The sequence below is a fragment of the Arachis hypogaea genome, chromosome 3 (assembly GCF_003086295.3).
Source record: "Arachis hypogaea cultivar Tifrunner chromosome 3, arahy.Tifrunner.gnm2.J5K5, whole genome shotgun sequence".
Taxonomy (NCBI): domain Eukaryota; kingdom Viridiplantae; phylum Streptophyta; class Magnoliopsida; order Fabales; family Fabaceae; genus Arachis; species Arachis hypogaea.
Genome location: NC_092038.1, coordinates 3,376,659 through 3,395,269, shown reverse-complemented (window position 1 = coordinate 3,395,269; position 18,611 = coordinate 3,376,659). Strand labels below are relative to the sequence as shown.

At 29.6% G+C, this 18,611-nt stretch overlaps 2 protein-coding genes across 3 annotated transcripts; one reads left to right on the top strand and one right to left on the bottom strand.

Annotated features, from left to right (window-relative positions):
• The first annotated feature begins 10,234 nt into the window (after nt 1-10,234).
• On the top strand, nt 10,235-13,870 carry LOC112788836 (polyadenylate-binding protein RBP47B'). The gene is made up of 7 exons (XM_025830469.3): nt 10,235-10,924; nt 11,220-11,284; nt 11,385-11,515; nt 11,786-11,876; nt 13,075-13,230; nt 13,328-13,410; nt 13,517-13,870. The coding sequence occupies exons 1-7, from the start codon at nt 10,330-10,332 to the stop codon at nt 13,605-13,607; spliced, it is 1,212 nt and encodes a 403-aa protein (XP_025686254.1). The 5' UTR covers nt 10,235-10,329; the 3' UTR covers nt 13,608-13,870.
• Nucleotides 13,871-14,053: 183 nt separating this feature from the next.
• Nucleotides 14,054-17,635, bottom strand: LOC112788835 (aldehyde dehydrogenase family 3 member F1). Of its 2 annotated transcripts, XM_025830467.3 has the most exons (10): nt 16,714-17,635; nt 16,346-16,414; nt 16,156-16,252; nt 15,858-16,064; nt 15,651-15,775; nt 15,250-15,354; nt 14,981-15,153; nt 14,790-14,880; nt 14,568-14,717; nt 14,054-14,483 (listed from the first exon to the last, which is right to left on the bottom strand). In XM_025830467.3, exons 1-10 carry the CDS (start codon nt 16,900-16,902, stop codon nt 14,196-14,198), a joined length of 1,494 nt encoding a protein of 497 aa, XP_025686252.1. In that variant the 5' UTR covers nt 16,903-17,635; the 3' UTR covers nt 14,054-14,195. The 2 variants fall into 2 exon arrangements, with proteins under 2 accessions (XP_025686252.1, XP_072088326.1); XM_072232225.1 differs by lacking the exon at nt 16,346-16,414 and having other exon boundaries at nt 16,714-17,043.
• Between the last annotated feature and the right edge of the window lie 976 nt (nt 17,636-18,611).

Below are 18,611 nucleotides of genomic sequence, written 5' to 3'. Positions count from 1 at the left end.
ATAACGATGATGATAGTGTTATACTAAATTTAAAAAATATATGATTATAAAATATTATTTTTAATTTAATTTATCAAATTTAAATATAAGCCCGTGCATCGCACGGGTTTAACACTAGTAGTAATACAAATGGGGAGCTCATTTACTGACGTGGCGCTCATACGTTTAGTCTGAGAATTTAATTGCTTACGTGTCATCACTAGAAATTTTTAGATTTATATTTATAAATTATAAATTATTATTTGCTAAGGTTGTTATTTTCAAATTTTAAATTTGGGTTGTTTTACTTAGGTTGTTATTTTTTAAATTTTAAATTATTTTATTTGTTTGGGTTATTTTATAAAAGTTGTTATTTTTTAAATTTTAAATTATTTTATTTAAGTTGTTATTTTTTAAATTTTATTTAAATTTTACTTAGATTGTTCTTTTTTATATTTTTAACACTATTTTTTAAAAATCTGTTAATTCTTTTTAGCATAATTTTTTAAAATTTTGTTGATTTTTTTTAAATTGCAGCTATATAAATTCTTTCAAAGAAATTTAGAGCTTTAAAAAAATTTACGTTAATTATTCTTCGATTGTTACATACTAATATTACAATAAATAAATATTTATGTTAGTTTAGAATTTTTAAATTATTATTTATTTAAGTTGTTATTTTTAAATTTTAAATTTGGGTTATTTTACTTAGTTTGTTATTTTTTAAATTTTAAATTAAAGTCAACCAAATTTTAAAAAGCTTAGTTATGATGCAACTATAAAAGGATAAGTTATGAGAGATGTAAAGCACCACAATTTAAAGTACATCAATCCCTTTCTTTACATATATCCAAAATCTCCCTACTTATTTCAATGTCTGATATTCACAAAATTGCTGACATCAATCCTACAATCGACAATTTGTGTGTACGTATACGAGTGATATGGTTATGGACACTATCAAGTTACAGAAATTCTCCATTGCCATACTCAATTGAGATGGTTTGACTCGATGAAGACGCGAGTTTTCTACTAATATCCTTTTATCCATGACTCTAACGTTATTTATTTATTTATTTAAATTAAAGTCTATGTACATTAGATTAGATATTAAATAAGTCTATATTTAACTTTTTCTTAGGTTATTTTCTTTTTTAAGCAGGTATCAAATAAAGCTTGGTGTCATTGATGATTCGACTGTGCATATTATGTAGTCTTTGACAATGAGGTAAAACAAGTTTTGGAAAAGAGCTGTGTAGAGATACTTGATCCACTTCTATTGGTAAGATCTAACCAATATTTATTTCTAAAAGCATTAGTGAAGATATTTGTATTGGTACTTTTTATATTATTTATTATTAATATATTATGTAATATCCTGCAGAAAGGAGATCTATCAGATACACCTACACTTGTACTCAACCTAATTGATAAGATTTTTCTCTTCATTATTGAAGTTCAAATATCTGATATTTCATATTTTTCACCTTCTTATAAAGTTAAGAAGATGACTAATAATGTGGATCTCATAAATAAATTCAAAGAGGCTCGCCCTATTCAAATGGTGAGTATATATAAGTGTACTTCTATTAAAAATTAATTTATTTTTTGTTTTCTTGGTCATTAGTAGTATCTAATTTATAAATAATAATTAATTATAATTTTAGAATGTTGACTACACCGGTGGTTTGTTTCCAATTTCAAAGACATCCACAATCATTGAAGGGGAGAAAGTAAAAGGTACTAAGGTATTTGTTTAAAAAATAATTTTTTTTATTTGTTCTCTCAAAATTAGATCTTAATTTTATTCAAAAAATATTAGTGAGATAAAATCAAAGGTTAGAAAGAAGTTTTTAATTTAACATGATTTTTTGTACAGAATTTGTTGCTTGAATTCTCCAATGAAGTTACGGCCAATGATGAATCTGAATTGTTGGAAAGTGCTATTACACCAACTAAGTGACTATCATCGGAGTCGGAAGATTCGAATGTGGAAGGAGATATCTCAACTTGCAAGAAGATCAAGATTGAGAAAGAAACTTGAGAATTTGGATGCACATGTTTTGGAATCTCTTTTAAAGTCTATCTAATCTTTATAGTAATACAAATGGGGAACTCATTTGCTGACGTGGCGCTCATACGTTGAGTCTGGGAGTTTATTTGCTTACGTATCATCACTAGAAATTTTTAGATTTATATTTATAAATTATAAATTATTATTTGCTTAGGTTGTTATTTTCAAATTTTAAATTTGGGTTGTTTTACTTAGGTTGTTATTTTTTAAATTTTAAATTGTTTTATTTGTTTGGGTTATTTTATAAAAGTTGTTATTTTTTAAATTTTAAATTATTTTATTTAAGTTGTTATTTTTTAAATTTTATTTAAATTTTATTTAGATTGTTCTTTTTTATATCTTAACACTATTTTTTAAAAATCTGTTAATTCTTTTTAGCATAATTTTTTAAAAATTTGTTGATTTTTTTTTTAAATTGCAGCTACATAAATTCTTTTAAAGAAATTTAGAGCTTTAAAAAAATTTACGTTAATTATTCTTCGGTTGTTACATACTAATATTACAATAAATAAATATTTATGTTAGTTTAGAATTTTTAAATTATTATTTATTTAAGTTGTTATTTTTAAATTTTAAATTTGGATTGTTTTACTTAGTTTGTTATTTTTTAAATTTTAAATTAAAGTCAACCAAATTTTAAAAAGCTTAGTTATGATGCAACTATAAAAGGATAAGTTATGAGAGATGTAAAGCACCACAATTTAAAGTACATCAATCCCTTTCTTTACATATATCCAAAATCTCCCTACTTATTCCAATGTCTGATATTCACAAAATTGCTGACATCAATCCTACAATCGACAATTTGTGTGTACGTATACGAGTGATATGGTTATGGACACTATTAAGTTACAGAAATTCTCCATTGCCATACTCAATTGAGATGGTTTGACTCGATGAAGACGCGAGTTTTCTACTAATATCCTTTTATCCATGACTCCAACGTTATTTATTTATTTATTTAAATTAAAGTCTATGTACATTAGATTAGATATTAAATAAGTCTATATTTAACTTTTTCTTAGGTTATTTTCTTTTTTAAGCATGTATCAAATAAAGTTTGGTGTCATTGATGATTCGACTGTGCATATTATGTAGTCTTTGACAAGGAGGTAAAACAAGTTTTGGAAGAGAGCTGTGTAGAGATACTTGATCCACTCCTATTGGTAAGATCTAGCCAATATTTATTTCTAAAAGCATTAGTGAAGATATTTGTATTGGTACTTTTTATATTATTTATTATTAATATATTATGTAATATCCTGCAGAAAGGAGATCTATCAGATACACCTACACTTTTACTCAACCTAATTGATAAGATTTTTCTCTTCATCATTGAAGTTCAAATATCTGATATTTCATATTTTTCACCTTCTTATAAAGTTAAGAAGATGACTAATAATGTGGATCTCATAAATAAATTCAAAGAGGCTCACCCTATTCAAATGGTGAGTATATATATAAGTGTACTTCTATTAAAAATTAATTTATTTTTTGTTTTCTTGGTCATTAGTAGTATCTAATTTATAAATAATAATTAATTATAATTTTAGGATGTTGACTACACCGGTGGTTTGTTTCCAATTTCAAAGACATCCACAATCATTGAAGGGGAGAAAGTAAAAGGTACTAAGGTATTTGTTCAAAAAATATTTTTTTTTGTTTGTTCTCTCAAAATTAGATCTTAATTTTATTCAAAAAATATTAGTGAGATAAAATCAAAGGTTAGAAAGAAGTTTTTAATTTAACATGATTTTTTGTACAGAATTTGTTGCTTGAATTCTCCAATGAAATTACGGCCAATGATGAATCTGAATTGTTGGAAAGTGCTATTACACCAACTAAGTGACTATCATCGGAGTCGGAAGATTCGAATGTGGAAGGAGATACCTCAACTTGCAAGAAGATCAAGATTGAGAAAGAAACTTGAGAATTTGGATGCACATGTTTTGGAATCTCTTTTAGAGTCTATCTAATAGAATAATGCCAAGCATATGTTTGTTTTGGTGGAAACATTGTCTTTTCTTGAGTTGTTATTTTTCTTTTGGTTCTTTTCGATTTTTATGTTTGGAATTTATAATTTTTTTAAATATAAATTGAAGTTATTTTGTTATTACTTGTGGTTTTATTTTTAATTTGATTCTCACAGTTGATATTCTGATAATTTTTAATTTAATATTTAATGTCATAAAGTTATAAATTTTTTCTCTGAATTATTATTGATACAATTAAATTAGTTATTAATTTTAATGCGTACTTATTTAAAAAAAATCTAATTATAATTTTTAATTAAAGTATTATTTTATAATTTTAAATTTAAATTTAAATATAGTTTTTTTTTTGAATTTTTACGTAAGCAATTGGGTTTGAAAATATTTTTTAAAAATTTATATAATTTATAAGTTACTATGCTAATTACAATGGATTATAATAAAATAAATAAAATTATCAGTCTTATTTAGATGTGAAATTATTTATACTATTTAAAAAAATGTAATACTGTTTAAAGTTTAGAAAAAGTATAATAAAGTTAATACTGTTTATGATGAAACTAAAAAAATTATTTTTAAATTAACAAATTTCTATATTACTAATGGACAACGGACGTTTGATTAAAAAATTTTATTTAAAAATTTAAAATTTATACTAGCTAATTAGAAAATTCTATTTTAAAAATTTTAAATTTGAATTTCTAATACTAATTTCTAATTAAGGAAGTTTTTAACCATTTCAATTTTTAAATTTAAATTTTTTTACTTGCCACATTTATAAATTCTTATTATTATCTTTTAGATTGTCTCTCCACAGTAGAAGTACTTTCATCTTTTTCTCTCTTTTCAAGTATTTTTTCTAAATTTATGTAATTTATAAGGTTATTAATTTTTAGATTGTATTTAATTTTATTTATTTTTATCGATAAATAATAAAATTGATACTATTTATGACGAAACTAATAAAAATTATTTTTAAATTAACAAATTCCTATATTCTTAATGAATAACAAACGTTTAATTAAAAAAGTTTATTTAAAAATTTTAAATTTGCACTAGCTAATTAGAAAATTCTATTTAAAAATTTGAAATTTAAAACTCTAATACTAATTCCTAATTAAGTGGCTTCTTAACCGTTTTGATTTTTAAATTTAAATTTTTTTATTTGTCACATTTATAATTTTTTTTTCTATTTACTTCGTTTACATTGTTATTTTTTAGATTATAACAATAGAGGTACTTTTATCTTTTTCTCTCTTTTTACTTATAAGTTGTTCATTTTCAATCTCTTTAACTATAAGTTGAATTTATTGATCGTGAGATTAAACTTATATTTATTTAAAAAAAGATACTTTTGTAAAAAAATATATATTATTTTTTATAAAATATGTTTACGTAACAAAATAAATGAGAATAAAAAAGAAATTAAAGCAGCCATTGAAAATAAAATCTGTGCGATTTTACATAGATATAAGAAGACACTAATTTCATATTCTATTTGGTAAGTTAGACATGAGAAAAAATTGTAAAACAATTAGTGTCTCAAGTTAAAAATTAGTGTTTAAGCATTTTAGAGAGACACAAAATACATGTTTTTAATGGGTGTTTGTCTACGACTATGTCTTTCATCATTTTTGTCTCAATAAACAAACACCATACATGTACTCCTGTGTACTCCTGTGTCTATATTTTGATGGACATGTATACCAAAAACAGACGCCGTCATATGTGTACTACTTTATTTTTTTAATAATATAAAAAATTTGATAATAAAAATGTATTATGTATAATGTATATATATTTTTAATTAGTTAAAAAATTTATTTATTTGATATTTTTATGTATATATTGAAAGATGCAAGAAGTCTAAAGAGAAGTAAGATTATATTGAAAAGAAAATTGATATTAAAAGACAAAGAAAATACAAAGCAAAGCACAATTTAAGGTATATTTCATATAAAAAAATAAATTAATTATTTTATCATTTTTGTTTTTAGGTTAGAATAATATATTTTTTTATTTGGTATTTTTAAGTATGTCAGTTCTATATATTTAGTTTTTATTGGGTATACAAAATAACTATGAGTATTTTGGCCGAATGAAAGCCCATAAAATAAAATATTTTCTATATATTATTTAGCTATTGACAAGTAATAAATTATTAATTTACATTATCTTTGTAATATGTTACTAAATTTGTTTATGAAAAAATTACAGGAAATTCAAGTGATAGTTTCAATGGTGTGCATTTTCAATCGGTGTTGTCGAACATTACAAATAGCATTAATACAAATATATTTTTAGATGATTGTTTTTGGAACTTGCTTATGGGAATGTACATGCACCTTATGTATTTTGATTTTTCTATTATTTATTCAATTATAAACTTTAACAGAAAATATGTTCAAAACTAATATCTCGAGTTATCTTATTAGGTAATAACCCAACACCATATTGATCAAGGTCTCCAACTACTCATCTACACTCTGTAGATGAAAAAAAATGATGTTCCAATATTAGTGATATTAGTAATTCGAGTATCACACATGAAGCATATGATAGTCCATGTCATCAGACAGGTCAACAACATCTTCAACAAATATAAAATAATATCTACCAGTTACTATGTTAATATGTTTTTATTACTTAAAGACCAAACACTTAACTTTTTAATTGGTCTATTACAAACAATCATTGGTATATGCTAAATAATTATTATAGATTCATTGGAATACACAAATCGAATTAGATTGCAAAGGGGTGTAAGACTATGCTACTTCAAAAGGGAGATGGTAAGATAAGCATGATAAATTGTAATTATCACAAAGCTAAAATTTTACTTCTTTTATCTTTAATACTACCTTCATAATATATATTCATAATTCAGCTGATTCAAACATTTAACATATATTCATTTTTATTTTTTTTATAATATAAAGTACTTGATGTATTATCTCTAATGATTACAGGAGCAAGTACATTTAATTCAAATTTAGATACTAAAGAATTAGAAGAAGTGTGCATAGCTGAAAAAAAAGACACCTGATACAAAGAGAAATATTTTTGAAGGAATTGACTACAAATCTTTCAAAAAATTTTCAAGAAGTTGAAGATATTATTGAAAATACGACTATTTTAGATGATTCTGTGCAAATTTAATATCCAGCCATATTCGATGTTGCTGAGAATACAGGTAATTTAAGAAGTAGCAATATCAGCACTTTATTATTTACTATTGTTATGCTTTTTATAAACAAAAAATTATCGTTTAGTGTTCAAGTTTTAAAATTCAAACTAAGATATGGTTATATATTATAATTTTTGTATTTGAACGTTGATTTATTGTAAAACTTAAATCTTGAGGTTGGCACAATGAAATTGTATTATATGATCTCATCTTTTTAATCCATAAATTGCATTCTTCGGTAATCTTTTTTAAATATTATTTTTATACTTAACATGGTGAAAGAAAGGTATATTTTTATATAAAGTATTTGTTGCAGATATAACTAAAACAATTTATTATCTTGATGATTATTAGATGTGATAGATATTGGTGACCCAGAAATTTTTTGTCGACATTGCGACGCCATGATGTGGTATGAGGAGAGATCAGAGAAGTCCAAAACAGGATTCAATTTTGAGTTCTCAATATGTTGTATGCGAGGGAAGGTACAACTGCCGTTTTGAAGCACTTGATCGGACGCTCAGGAATCTTATGTCAGTTACCGATCAATATAAGATACATCAACCATTTGGTAGTAAGATTGTTGTTCTAGGAGGTGATTTCAGACAGATACTTCCGATGATTCCGAAAGGAAGTAGATACGATATATTAGCATCCGCTATTAACTCATCCCATCTGTGATCATTTTGTAAGGTTCTGAAACTGCATACAAATATGAGGCTTCTAATGTCTTCTTCGGATCAAGATGAAGGTGAAATGAAGATATTTGCTAATTGGATACTTGATGTTGGAAATGGAAATATTGGCTCTGTTGTTGGTGATGAATCAGAAGTTGAAATTCCAGATGATCTATTGATTACAACTACTGATGATCCTCTCTCATTTGGTAGACTTTGCATATCCAAATTTGTTGCAAAACATGTCAGATTACAGGTATTTTCAGAGTAGAGCAATTCTTGCACCCACACTTAAGAGTGTTGAGAAGGTAAACGATTTTGTCTTGACAATCTTTCCAGGGATGGAAAAGGAGTATTTGAGCTCTGATACAACATGTCAAGCTGATGAGAATGAAGATGTAAAACAAGAGTGGTTCACACCAGAGTTTCTAAATGACATCAAATGTTTGGGACTACTCAATCACAAGTTGACTTTGAAACCAGGAGTCGCTGTAATGCTACTGCAAAACATAGACCAGACTTCATGTTTATGCAACGGGACAAGATTAATAGTTAACAAACTTGGCAGCAACGTAATTGGAGCGACGGTAGTGACCGGTAGAAATATTGGAGATAAATTGTACATTCCAAAAATGAACTTGATCCCTTCAGATTCAGGATTGCCATTTAAGTTCCAACGGAGACAATTTTCATTAACAGTATGCTTTGCAATGACCATTAACATGAGTCAGGGTCAATCATTATCACATGTACGGCTTTATTTGCCAAAATCAGTGTTAACCCATAGACAACTTTATATTGCTTTGTCAGGAGTTAAGAGTCGTAGGCCTCAGGGTTTTAATTCTAAACGAAGACGGCAATCCAAAGTCATCAATAACAAATGTTGTGTTCAAAAAGATTTTTAATAATATTTAGGTAAGAATAATATTATTTTCATTTTAATAGCATGTTATGATTTTACACTTTTGTACAAATCTTTACTATAGATATAACTAATTTATCTATAACTCTTTTTTCAAATTTGAAATGAAATGTGTAACAAGGAACACAACATCCAATGATTTTCTAATGAAGTTAGTAAGATACTAGGTTGTCGATAAATTTTTATTATCTTTTTGATATAAAATTTAGGATAAAATTAACATGCTATTATTACAGTTATATATGTTCTTAATTTTTTATCTCCCTCCTTATGGTTCAAGAATATTATAAACTTCGAACTCTTCTATTCATATTTTACTTTGAATAAAGATAAAACAACATATTTAACACGTTTATTATATAACGATGATGATAGTGTTATACTAAATTTAAAAAATATATGATTATAAAATATTATTTTTAATTTAATTCATCAAATTTAAATATACACTAGTCATATTACAAATACTGTTTTTAAAGATATATAATAAATCCAGAAAATTCTGCGAAATTAACTAATAATTAGCTCGCAAACACCTTACGTAAAGGAGGCATTCAAGTTAAATTCTACTTTTTTTATCCATCTATATTTATAATTGATGTTTCAGTAAAGTTATTAACTGAGAAATAAAATGGGCCTCCAACATATATATAAAACAACTTAAAAAGTTAACAGTTGAGTTATGGTTATCCAATATGTCTCGTTTAATTCTAGAGAAATGATATCAATATTATTCTTTATCGATGTGTATATATTTTAATAATTAGAGATATAATCATTTATGTTATTTTTTATCATTTAAATTTAAAAAAAATAATTTTATGACATAGTATTAAAGTTATATATGCAAAAAGACAAAATAATTGGTCTAAAATTATTTATCTGAAAAACAAAATAATTTTTTGTAATTCAAAAATTTTAATCCGATTTCTAACAATTTAAATAATTAATCTAAACGATTTTTGGCACATCAGTTGGTCATTCTTTATAGAGACTGTTTAGTTTAATTATTTGAATAATGATGAATCAATTAGATTAATTAATTAAATAGTTAAGAATTGATTAAAGACTTTTGAATTGTGAGAGATCACGTAAAATATTTGCTCCTAACAATAAGTATATCTAAATTTATAAATTTGAATTTTCTAAAGTTTGAATTTTATTTTAGAGAGTAAAGTGTGATCTTTTATTCTTAAATAATTTTTTTTATATTTATTTTTTGTCTCACCTATAAAATCAATAGTAAAAATTTACATTTTACTCTTTAAAATGAAATTCAAGTTTTAAAGGATTCAAATCTTAAATTTACATAGAGCTGATTTTTTTTTATCGTGAATTGTTTTGGGCCTAAGTTTATGTAGTTTTTGTTCGTTGTCTGTTTTAAATACATTATAAGTTTAGGCCCAAAAAAAAGAAAGAAAGAAAAGAAAGAAAAGAAAAGAAAGAAAGGGTTAGGGGTGGCGCCGCTAGAACGTGAGTGTGATTGAGGACAGTTGAGTATGGCAGGGGTACCAACGACCCTGGAGGAAGTGCGAACGCTATGGATTGGAGACCTTCAGTACTGGGTCGACGAATCATACCTCACTCAGTGCTTCGCACACACCGGCGAAGTTGTTTCCATTAAGATCATCCGCAACAAGCTCACCGGCCACCCCGAAGGCTACGGCTTTGTCGAGTTCCTCTCCCACGCCGCCGCCGAGCGCGTTCTCCACTCCTACAACGGCACTCCCATGCCCGGAACCGACCACAACTTCCGCCTCAATTGGGCCTCCTTCGGCGTCGGCGACCGCAGGCCCGACGCCGGCCCCGACCACTCCATCTTCGTCGGCGACCTCGCCCCTGACGTCACTGATTACCTCCTCCAGGAGACTTTTCGCGCCAATTACCCTTCCGTTAGAGGCGCCAAGGTCGTTACGGACCCTAACACTGGTCGATCCAAGGGCTATGGTTTCGTTAAATTCGCCGATGAGAACGAGAGGAACCGCGCCATGTCGGAGATGAATGGAGTTTATTGCTCCACCAGGCCCATGCGTATTAGCGCTGCTACACCCAAGAAAACCACCGCCTTTCAGCAGCAGTATGCTCCAGCTAAAGGTAAATGTTGTTAGATAACTCAACTCAAATTCACTTATTGAATTGTTCAACTTTATTCTTTAAGTTAAACGCAGGGTTAAGTAGTAGTTATTGTTAATATAATTGAAATCCAGTTAGTGAAGGCAATGTGTTGTTTCAATGCATACATAACTTAAATGTTGATTAGACTGGTATGTGTTATGTGGTTTGTTCTGTCAATTAGACTAGTTTGTGTATGTTTGCTTTTACTATTATGCTATTTCATTTGAGCATAACGTGGAAGAGAGACTTATATGTCAATGGATGTTTGTGGCAGCAATGTATCCAGTCCCAGCGTATACTGCTCCAGTTCCGCCGGAATATGATATGAATAATACCACGGTGAGTAATGATCATATAGATGCAATATTTATGGTTTTCATTTTATTTTATTTTATTTTTTTAATTTGTAATATTGTCTAACATTGCTGTGTTTTGCAAGGTTTATGTTGGTAATCTGGATCTTAATGTCACGGAGGAGGAGCTGAAGCAAGCCTTTATGCAATTTGGGGATATTGTGTCTATCAAAGTTCATGCTGGCAAAGGATTTGGTTTTGTTCAATTTGGGACTAGGTTTTCCTTTCTCTTCCCTTAGTCTTTTCTAACATTTGAATATTTTATGTGATTACTCTCTAATATTTTGAAACTAAAGAGGTAATGATATTATTTTGATTGTTTGTATCTACCCTCCGCTTTCCAAGGCAGTAAGTTTCATGTGGCCTGATGTTACACTGCATCTTGTGAAGTCTTTAAACAATCCCTTTTTTAGGGTGTTTTTCCTATTTCTTTTTTCTTTCTCCTGTTATGCGGTCTTTTAAACTCTCTGACCACTTGTGTATGTAGAGCTTCTGCTGAAGAAGCCATTCAGAAGATGCAGGGGAAGGTGGTAGGTCAACAAGTGGTTCAACTTTCTTGGGCTAGTACAACTAGACAGGTGATTTTACCCTTAACTTTTTTACCAAGTGAATTTTAGTTTGTCATGCTGTGACCTGTGCATGTGTGTAGTCTTGTAGTATGTCATGCATTTTAATTTTAGGAGCTGCTACATTGTGTATCAAAACATCTTGGTTCTAGGATAATTTTGATGAGCCTTTAGTATGTGTTGCCATGTGTAGTGATTTGGTAGGAAGTGCATGTGTTGAATATAAGTTTAGGCTCAACTACTTGATACTATGATCATTACAAATTTACAAGCCATTCCAACAAGTAGCAAAGAATAAACCTAAACAAAGCCTTTTTCCCAATAGATGGGGTTGGCTACATGGATCCAAAGACATCACTGCGTCATGTCTATGCATTGCGACCGGTCAGTTTTTCAAGGGCTGTCTCGGGACTAACACACATGGATCCAAAGATGTCATTGTGCCATGGCCATGCATAGGGATGCGACAAGGTTATACACGGGCTATTGCAACCCTAACACAACCTTCCCCGTCTGGGCTTGGGACTGACTATGTAACATAGCCCGAGCTAAGTAGCATAAGAGTAACAAGAAAACAAAGTTCAGTACCAAATCATAATTATTTACATTAAATCCTTAAGGCTTTAAATGGTCAGTAGAAAGGTTTTAGGCTCAATTTTTGTTGCAAGATTTTAATTAGCTTGTTATGAGCCATTGCTGCATTTTCTGGCTTATCATAACCTTGGAGTGGTACAACTTTCCCACTCCCACCCTTTCATTCAGGATGGTAAATGAAAACATTCGTCAATACTGAGTAGATAAATTTTATTGTGACACGGTATAAATGAAAACTTTCGAGAGTTTTTGTGAAAAACAGTGAAGTAGGTGTGTTTTATTACATGTATTTCCCCTTTTTCCTGCATGTGAAAATTCAATAAGTTATATTTATTGAAAGATATTGATTTATTAATTCTCCAATGATGAGGATGGCCAGTAGCAAATGTACTACCATGCTACAATGATATAAGATTCATTCCTTTTGATGTTTAAGGACTTTCCTGTGTTTCTCCTTTATAACATAAACGTCGTTAGAATTCTAGATTCACATGTACGAATGAGTTTGTATTGCTGATTTTCTCATTGAATTGCTGGTATGTAGGGTTCACATTTCTTGTTTTTCGATGCAGAATTATATTAGCACTAACAAATTTTTTTATTGAAACCATTCCAGGATCCTGTTAGCTGGGGGCAACAGGTGGATCCAAATCAATGGAGTGCCTACTATGGGTACGGCCAGGGTTATGAAGCCTATGCTTATGGAGCTACTCAAGATCCTTCATTGTATGCATATGGTGCATATGGTGGTTATGCGCAATACCCCCAACAGGTTAGTACCTAAAATTTAGTATACATACTGGCTCTTGTGGCAGAAAACGATTTCATCACACTACTCATGCAAATGAATTGCTTGTCTTTATTTTCAGGTTGAAGGGGCTCAAGACATGTCAGTTATGTCTGTTCCTTCAGAGGAGTTGTATGATCCTCTTGCAATGCCTGATGTAGATAAGTAAGCTATTCTTATTCCCATTTAAAAGCTAAAACCATGAACATTTTTGGTTCATAGTGTATTTATATATGAATAATTATGATGGATTTTTTAATTGTTTTGGCAGGTTAAATGCTGCATATCTCTCAGTACATGGAAGTGCCATTTTAGGACGTCATCTGTGGCAAAAAACCTCGCCATTCGTACAACAAGCTTAGCATGTATTTGTGTTATTGGATATGTAAATGTCAAACAAGCGGATAATCCGAACATGCATTTTACTTTCAGTTTTTGTACAATAAGTAGTAGTTCTAGAATTCACTATAGCAGGTTTATATTTATCATTGGTTGAGTGAGAAGAGCATGAAATAGTTAGATTGATGAGGTGTAGAACTTAGAATATTCTGTTTCATCATCATGCAACTAGTGTAATTTTGTTCTATAATACATCATTGAATATGACTACTGTTTTTTGTTTTTATTACACTATATTGCTTTTTGTTGATTCAGCATTGTTATCTATAACTAATCATTGAATTAATCTGACAAGAATATAGCCCTAATTCTCATTAACTCCGTTGATAGGAGTCTGCAACTAACTAACTACACTTCATGCATCACAACAAAGACATCTATGTTTTGCCGTCGGACATTTATGCTCTGATTTGATTTGTTACAATTTATTTTATTTATAAATATCTGGCTGATGATATTGCAACTCATAATTCTCCAGTCCAGCAACCACATAATCACTTAATCAGAAAAAGAAGGGAAGCTATAAACACTTAAATAAATAAATAATAATACTAGCGATGGTGAAAGTAATCAGGGTTAGCGAAATATGATCTGCGTTTTGATGGTGTCTTTAGGCCAAGCAAGACAAGGAGCAACCCCAGATAATCATAGTTGTAAGAGACCTCAAGAAGCTGAAACTTGTTCAGTGTCCATGGTGGATACCTATACCAGAAATCAGTGAGGAAGCTTCTTCTAACTACTGCCTTATGGCTGCTGAATGTGTCAAAAGAGAACTTCCCATGGTACATTCCAAATCCACTTTCTCCAACTCCACCAAATGGTAGAGAATCCGCTGCATACTGCACATTATTCTAAATCAATGTTCATATATAACATTTTTGAAGCATGTAAAAATTAAAGATCAAGAGTAGATAGAAGAATACTTGTAGAATTGCATCATTGAAAGTTAAACTGCCAGAAGATGTTTCAGATATCATTCTATTCTGCAGTGTCTTATCTTTGGAAAAGACATAGAGTGCAAGAGGCTTAGGCCTAGAGCTTATGAATTTAATACTGTCTTCAATTTTGTCCACCTGAAAATTATTGAAGGCAACATTAAGAAAAACGTCAATTCTATATATAGCATGATTTTCACCGAATCTTACAGTAATAATTGGAAGCAATGGGCCAAAAATTTCTTCTGTCATGATTGCTGATTCAAGTGGGGGATTCAACAAGATTGTTGGCTCAATAAATCTGCACATAGATTTATATTACATTTTGATATAGATATAATGAAAAATAATGTGTCTCCAAGTAATTAACAAACAAGTGAAAAAGTAGTGTTACAACTTACAAGTTTCTTTCGTCCATATAGCCTCCATAAACCACAGATTTCTTGATCTCTGGATCAGCCAAAAGATTTTTCAATCTAGACAAGTGTTGTTTATTAACTATCCTGGCAATGGTGTTGGAGTCTTTTGGGTTCTCCCCAAACATTTTCTTGATCCATAGTTTCATCAATTCTACCTGAAGAAAATCAAGAGCAACTAACTTAACTAATCACACACTCCATCAAATATAAACAGTATATGAAGACACGTGAATGAATGAGAAATAATGTACCAGTTTTGGATAGTATTGATTTTCCACGAGGACATAGTCAATTGCTATGCATGCTTGACCACCACATGCCCCATATTTTCCCACTAGAATCCGCTTCACCGTTACCTTTTGATTCAGTGGAAAACTTACTTTGTTAATCAACATAAACAATATAATCTCTTCATGAGTTTAACATATTTTGGGAACAGTAAGACAGTGACAAAAACTCATCTTATTCGAATATCAGAAAATCTCAAAAGTCAGTGTTTTTCAACAAATTGTAGCCAGCATTTGGCCTTTAACATTCTGTTGCATTTGAATTTTTTCTGGACTTATGATAAAGTTTACTAGCATTGTAGCAGTACTGATTCCATTATTTCGATCCGACATAATCTAAACATGAAAAGATTATCTGAAGTCACCTCCAAGTCCCAAGAAGATGAAAGTGAATCAACAACTGCAGGACATTTTCCACCCAACTCCAAAGTCACAGGAGTCAAATGCTTCGCTGCTGCTGACATCACAATCTTCCCCACACGTGCACTTCCTATATAGTATTAATGTTGTTTTACATTCACAAAACCATATGAAGAAGAGTGTTGTGATTTGTGTTTTGTGTAGTAGTGTACCTGTGAAGAAGATTTTGTCCCATTTTTTCTGGAGAAGGTGCTGAGATTCATGGGGTCCACCTTGTACAACCTTAATGGCTTTGTTGTCCAAGAAATTGGGAAGTCCAAGGGCAAGTATGGAAGAACATGCTGGTGACAACTCTGAAGGCTTTAAGACCACTGTGTTTCCAGCTGCTACTGCTCCTATTAGTGGCTCCAAGGATAAACCTGTCATTAATTAAATTATAGCTCCCTCTATTAATTTGCTATACAAATACTTGATCAACATAAGGAAAATGGTTCAAAAAGCATGACTCACCAAAGGGGAAATTCCAAGATGAAATAATGAGGACTAGGCCCAGAGGTTCAGGAACAATTTCTGCACTACTAAGCAGTGCTATTTGTGGCAATTTAGCCTATCAAAAAACAAATTTGAATCCATTAGTCTTGAATGTTTATCTCTGAAATTAAAAAAAAAAAGGAATTAGGAAAATTGGCACTGATCTCACCTTTTTGCCTGATATCCAATATTTTAAGTTACTCAATGCAAAATTCAAAGACTTCATCAAAGTTCCTATCTGCTTAAAAGGGCCAATTCGTTAATTAGCAATTAGAACTGAGAAATAGTTTTCTTTTTTTTTAATGTTACTATTATTACTACCCCAATGCATGCATAATGCATGAATTTAAAAGAAAGCTTAAATTAGGAAGGAACTATAGTGATTAAAGATTAAACTAATAGAAAGGCAATAATAATAATGTTAAATATTTTCATTAAACTTAGAAGTGGTAACAAGTATATATGATGACACACTTTTTTGAACAGAAACAAACTATTTTCAAGTGTAATTATAAACAAATTAAATAAAGGCATAACCTCATCTCTAAAAGCTTCAACATGATGCTTTCCTAAGTCAAGCATTAAGGCCTTCAAAATATCTTCTTCTTTTTCAATGAGGAAACGACGCAACCCTTTGAGTTGTGATTCTCTCCATGACACTTTCTTTGTCTCTCCACTCCCATAATACTCCTTCATACCATTCATTTCTTTCTCAAAAGTCTCCATTGTTTCTTTGTGATGATCCCTCTGCTTACACCTCTAGTAGTATTTATATTTGTTATGGTGACTGTGGTGTGGAGATTATATGGTCATTTACACATGTCTTTGTGCTACTTGTGTGGTAGCTAGGTGGTCAAGTAGACCTTCATAACCATCAACCCAGAAGACAATCAAGGATTCAAGGATTATATCTAATTATTATAATTAAACATTAAATATGCACGTTATCTCATTTATATAACTATACTATATAATATAATATAATATATTAATTTTATTTTTCATGAATAAAAGGTTAATCTAAGAGGCTAGTATTAATTTTCAATACCCTCAACCATTTGCATTTATTATTATTTATTGGAATATACTACACGCCAAAATTTTACGATGTAAAGGATTTGATTTTATCTAGGAAGCACGCCAAAGTGGTTACACGTCCAATTTTTGTTATTATGACTGTGAAAATTCCAATTTGATTTGTACTGTAATGCTACATAGAGTGTATAACACCGACGATTAGATTCTACATGTGGATATAGTATACCTTATTGAAAATTGTTTAATTTCAATCATGCAGAAATTCTCTTATTATTCATGTTAGTATACCAAATCATAAAGCATTATTAGATCACAAAAAATAGCTATTCAATTTGGTTTCTAATAATGCACTTATATAATATAAGTTATAATATCTGCAAACTCTATAATTAATGTGTCTTTTGAATGCATCTTCAGATCCTCTATCTACCTTTAGTAACATTACTGTCTCATATTAAAGGAAACATGTCCTTTTTATTATATTAAAATATAAATTTTTATGTGTTCATTTGTTAGCCATAAAATATTTTATCTTGTTAAACACTCCTGCATATATTATCACATGTTTTACAGGAAAAGGTGTGATAGAAGTTAAGGCCTTGTAATAAAATAACATTACATGCCATTGACTGCACTAACTTTTTTTTTTAATTATTATTGTTATATATATATAAGCGCATGACACGTGGTGATCTATTGGTAGTTAGGTAACTTAGGCTGGATTAATAGTACAAAAGTAGTTGTACAATAAATTTTACAGCAAGGTAGAAATTAAAGTTATGGGCATGTATATTGGACATTATTTATGTATGTTGAAGAATTAATGAATGAATTGACACAAAGTAGCCTCTCCTTATACTTACCAAAGTACTGCTTGAAACTGTCTAGTCAACTTTTTTGAACAGTCTTATTTTTTGTTACTAGAGAATATTAATATTGAAAGAATTCACTTTGTTTTAATGATGTTAGTTGATAATTATTGATCTAAAACAAAGAATGAGCAACAGAATTGCATGATGAGGCGCAAGTTTAGCATGTGTTTTCTACCAATTTTTGTTTTAGAAATTCCTAACTAAGTAAAGTGCGCACATGAAAAGAGTGATGAGCAACAAAACAGCATGTTTGTTTGGGATGCTATAGAGTATAGAGATGAGGAATAAATTTATATGTTACTGAAAATGGAAGATGGCGTAAATAGTAATACTATGTCATAGTTGAGTAGAAAATAATTGGCCATGTCTGCAATGGTTTGTGCACTGAACATCAAATGCCTTTAAAGGCTTTAACCAGAGGTTAGGTGCAAATGGGGAGAGGATAACTTAAATGAAGAGATGTGTAGAATTGGGAAAACTATCTCGAATGTGGGAAGTGCATTAGTTGGTAAGTGCATTAACTTA

Bases quoted from the DNA above. Each gene is read 5' to 3' on its own strand.
- LOC112788836 (XM_025830469.3), top strand. From the start codon at position 10,330: ATGGCAGGGGTACCAACGACCCTGGAGGAAGTGCGAACGCTATGGATT. The intron at 11,285-11,384 runs GTGAGTAATGAT...GTGTTTTGCAAG, and splicing joins ATGATATGAATAATACCACG to GTTTATGTTGGTAATCTGGA. The intron at 11,877-13,074 runs GTGATTTTACCC...AAACCATTCCAG, and splicing joins GGGCTAGTACAACTAGACAG to GATCCTGTTAGCTGGGGGCA.
- LOC112788835 (XM_025830467.3), bottom strand. From the start codon at position 16,902: ATGGAGACTTTTGAGAAAGAAATGAATGGTATGAAGGAGTATTATGGG. The intron at 16,065-16,155 runs GTGAGTCATGCT...AATTAATGACAG, and splicing joins ATCTTGGAATTTCCCCTTTG to GTTTATCCTTGGAGCCACTA. The intron at 15,776-15,857 runs GTACACTACTAC...AATACTATATAG, and splicing joins GGACAAAATCTTCTTCACAG to GAAGTGCACGTGTGGGGAAG.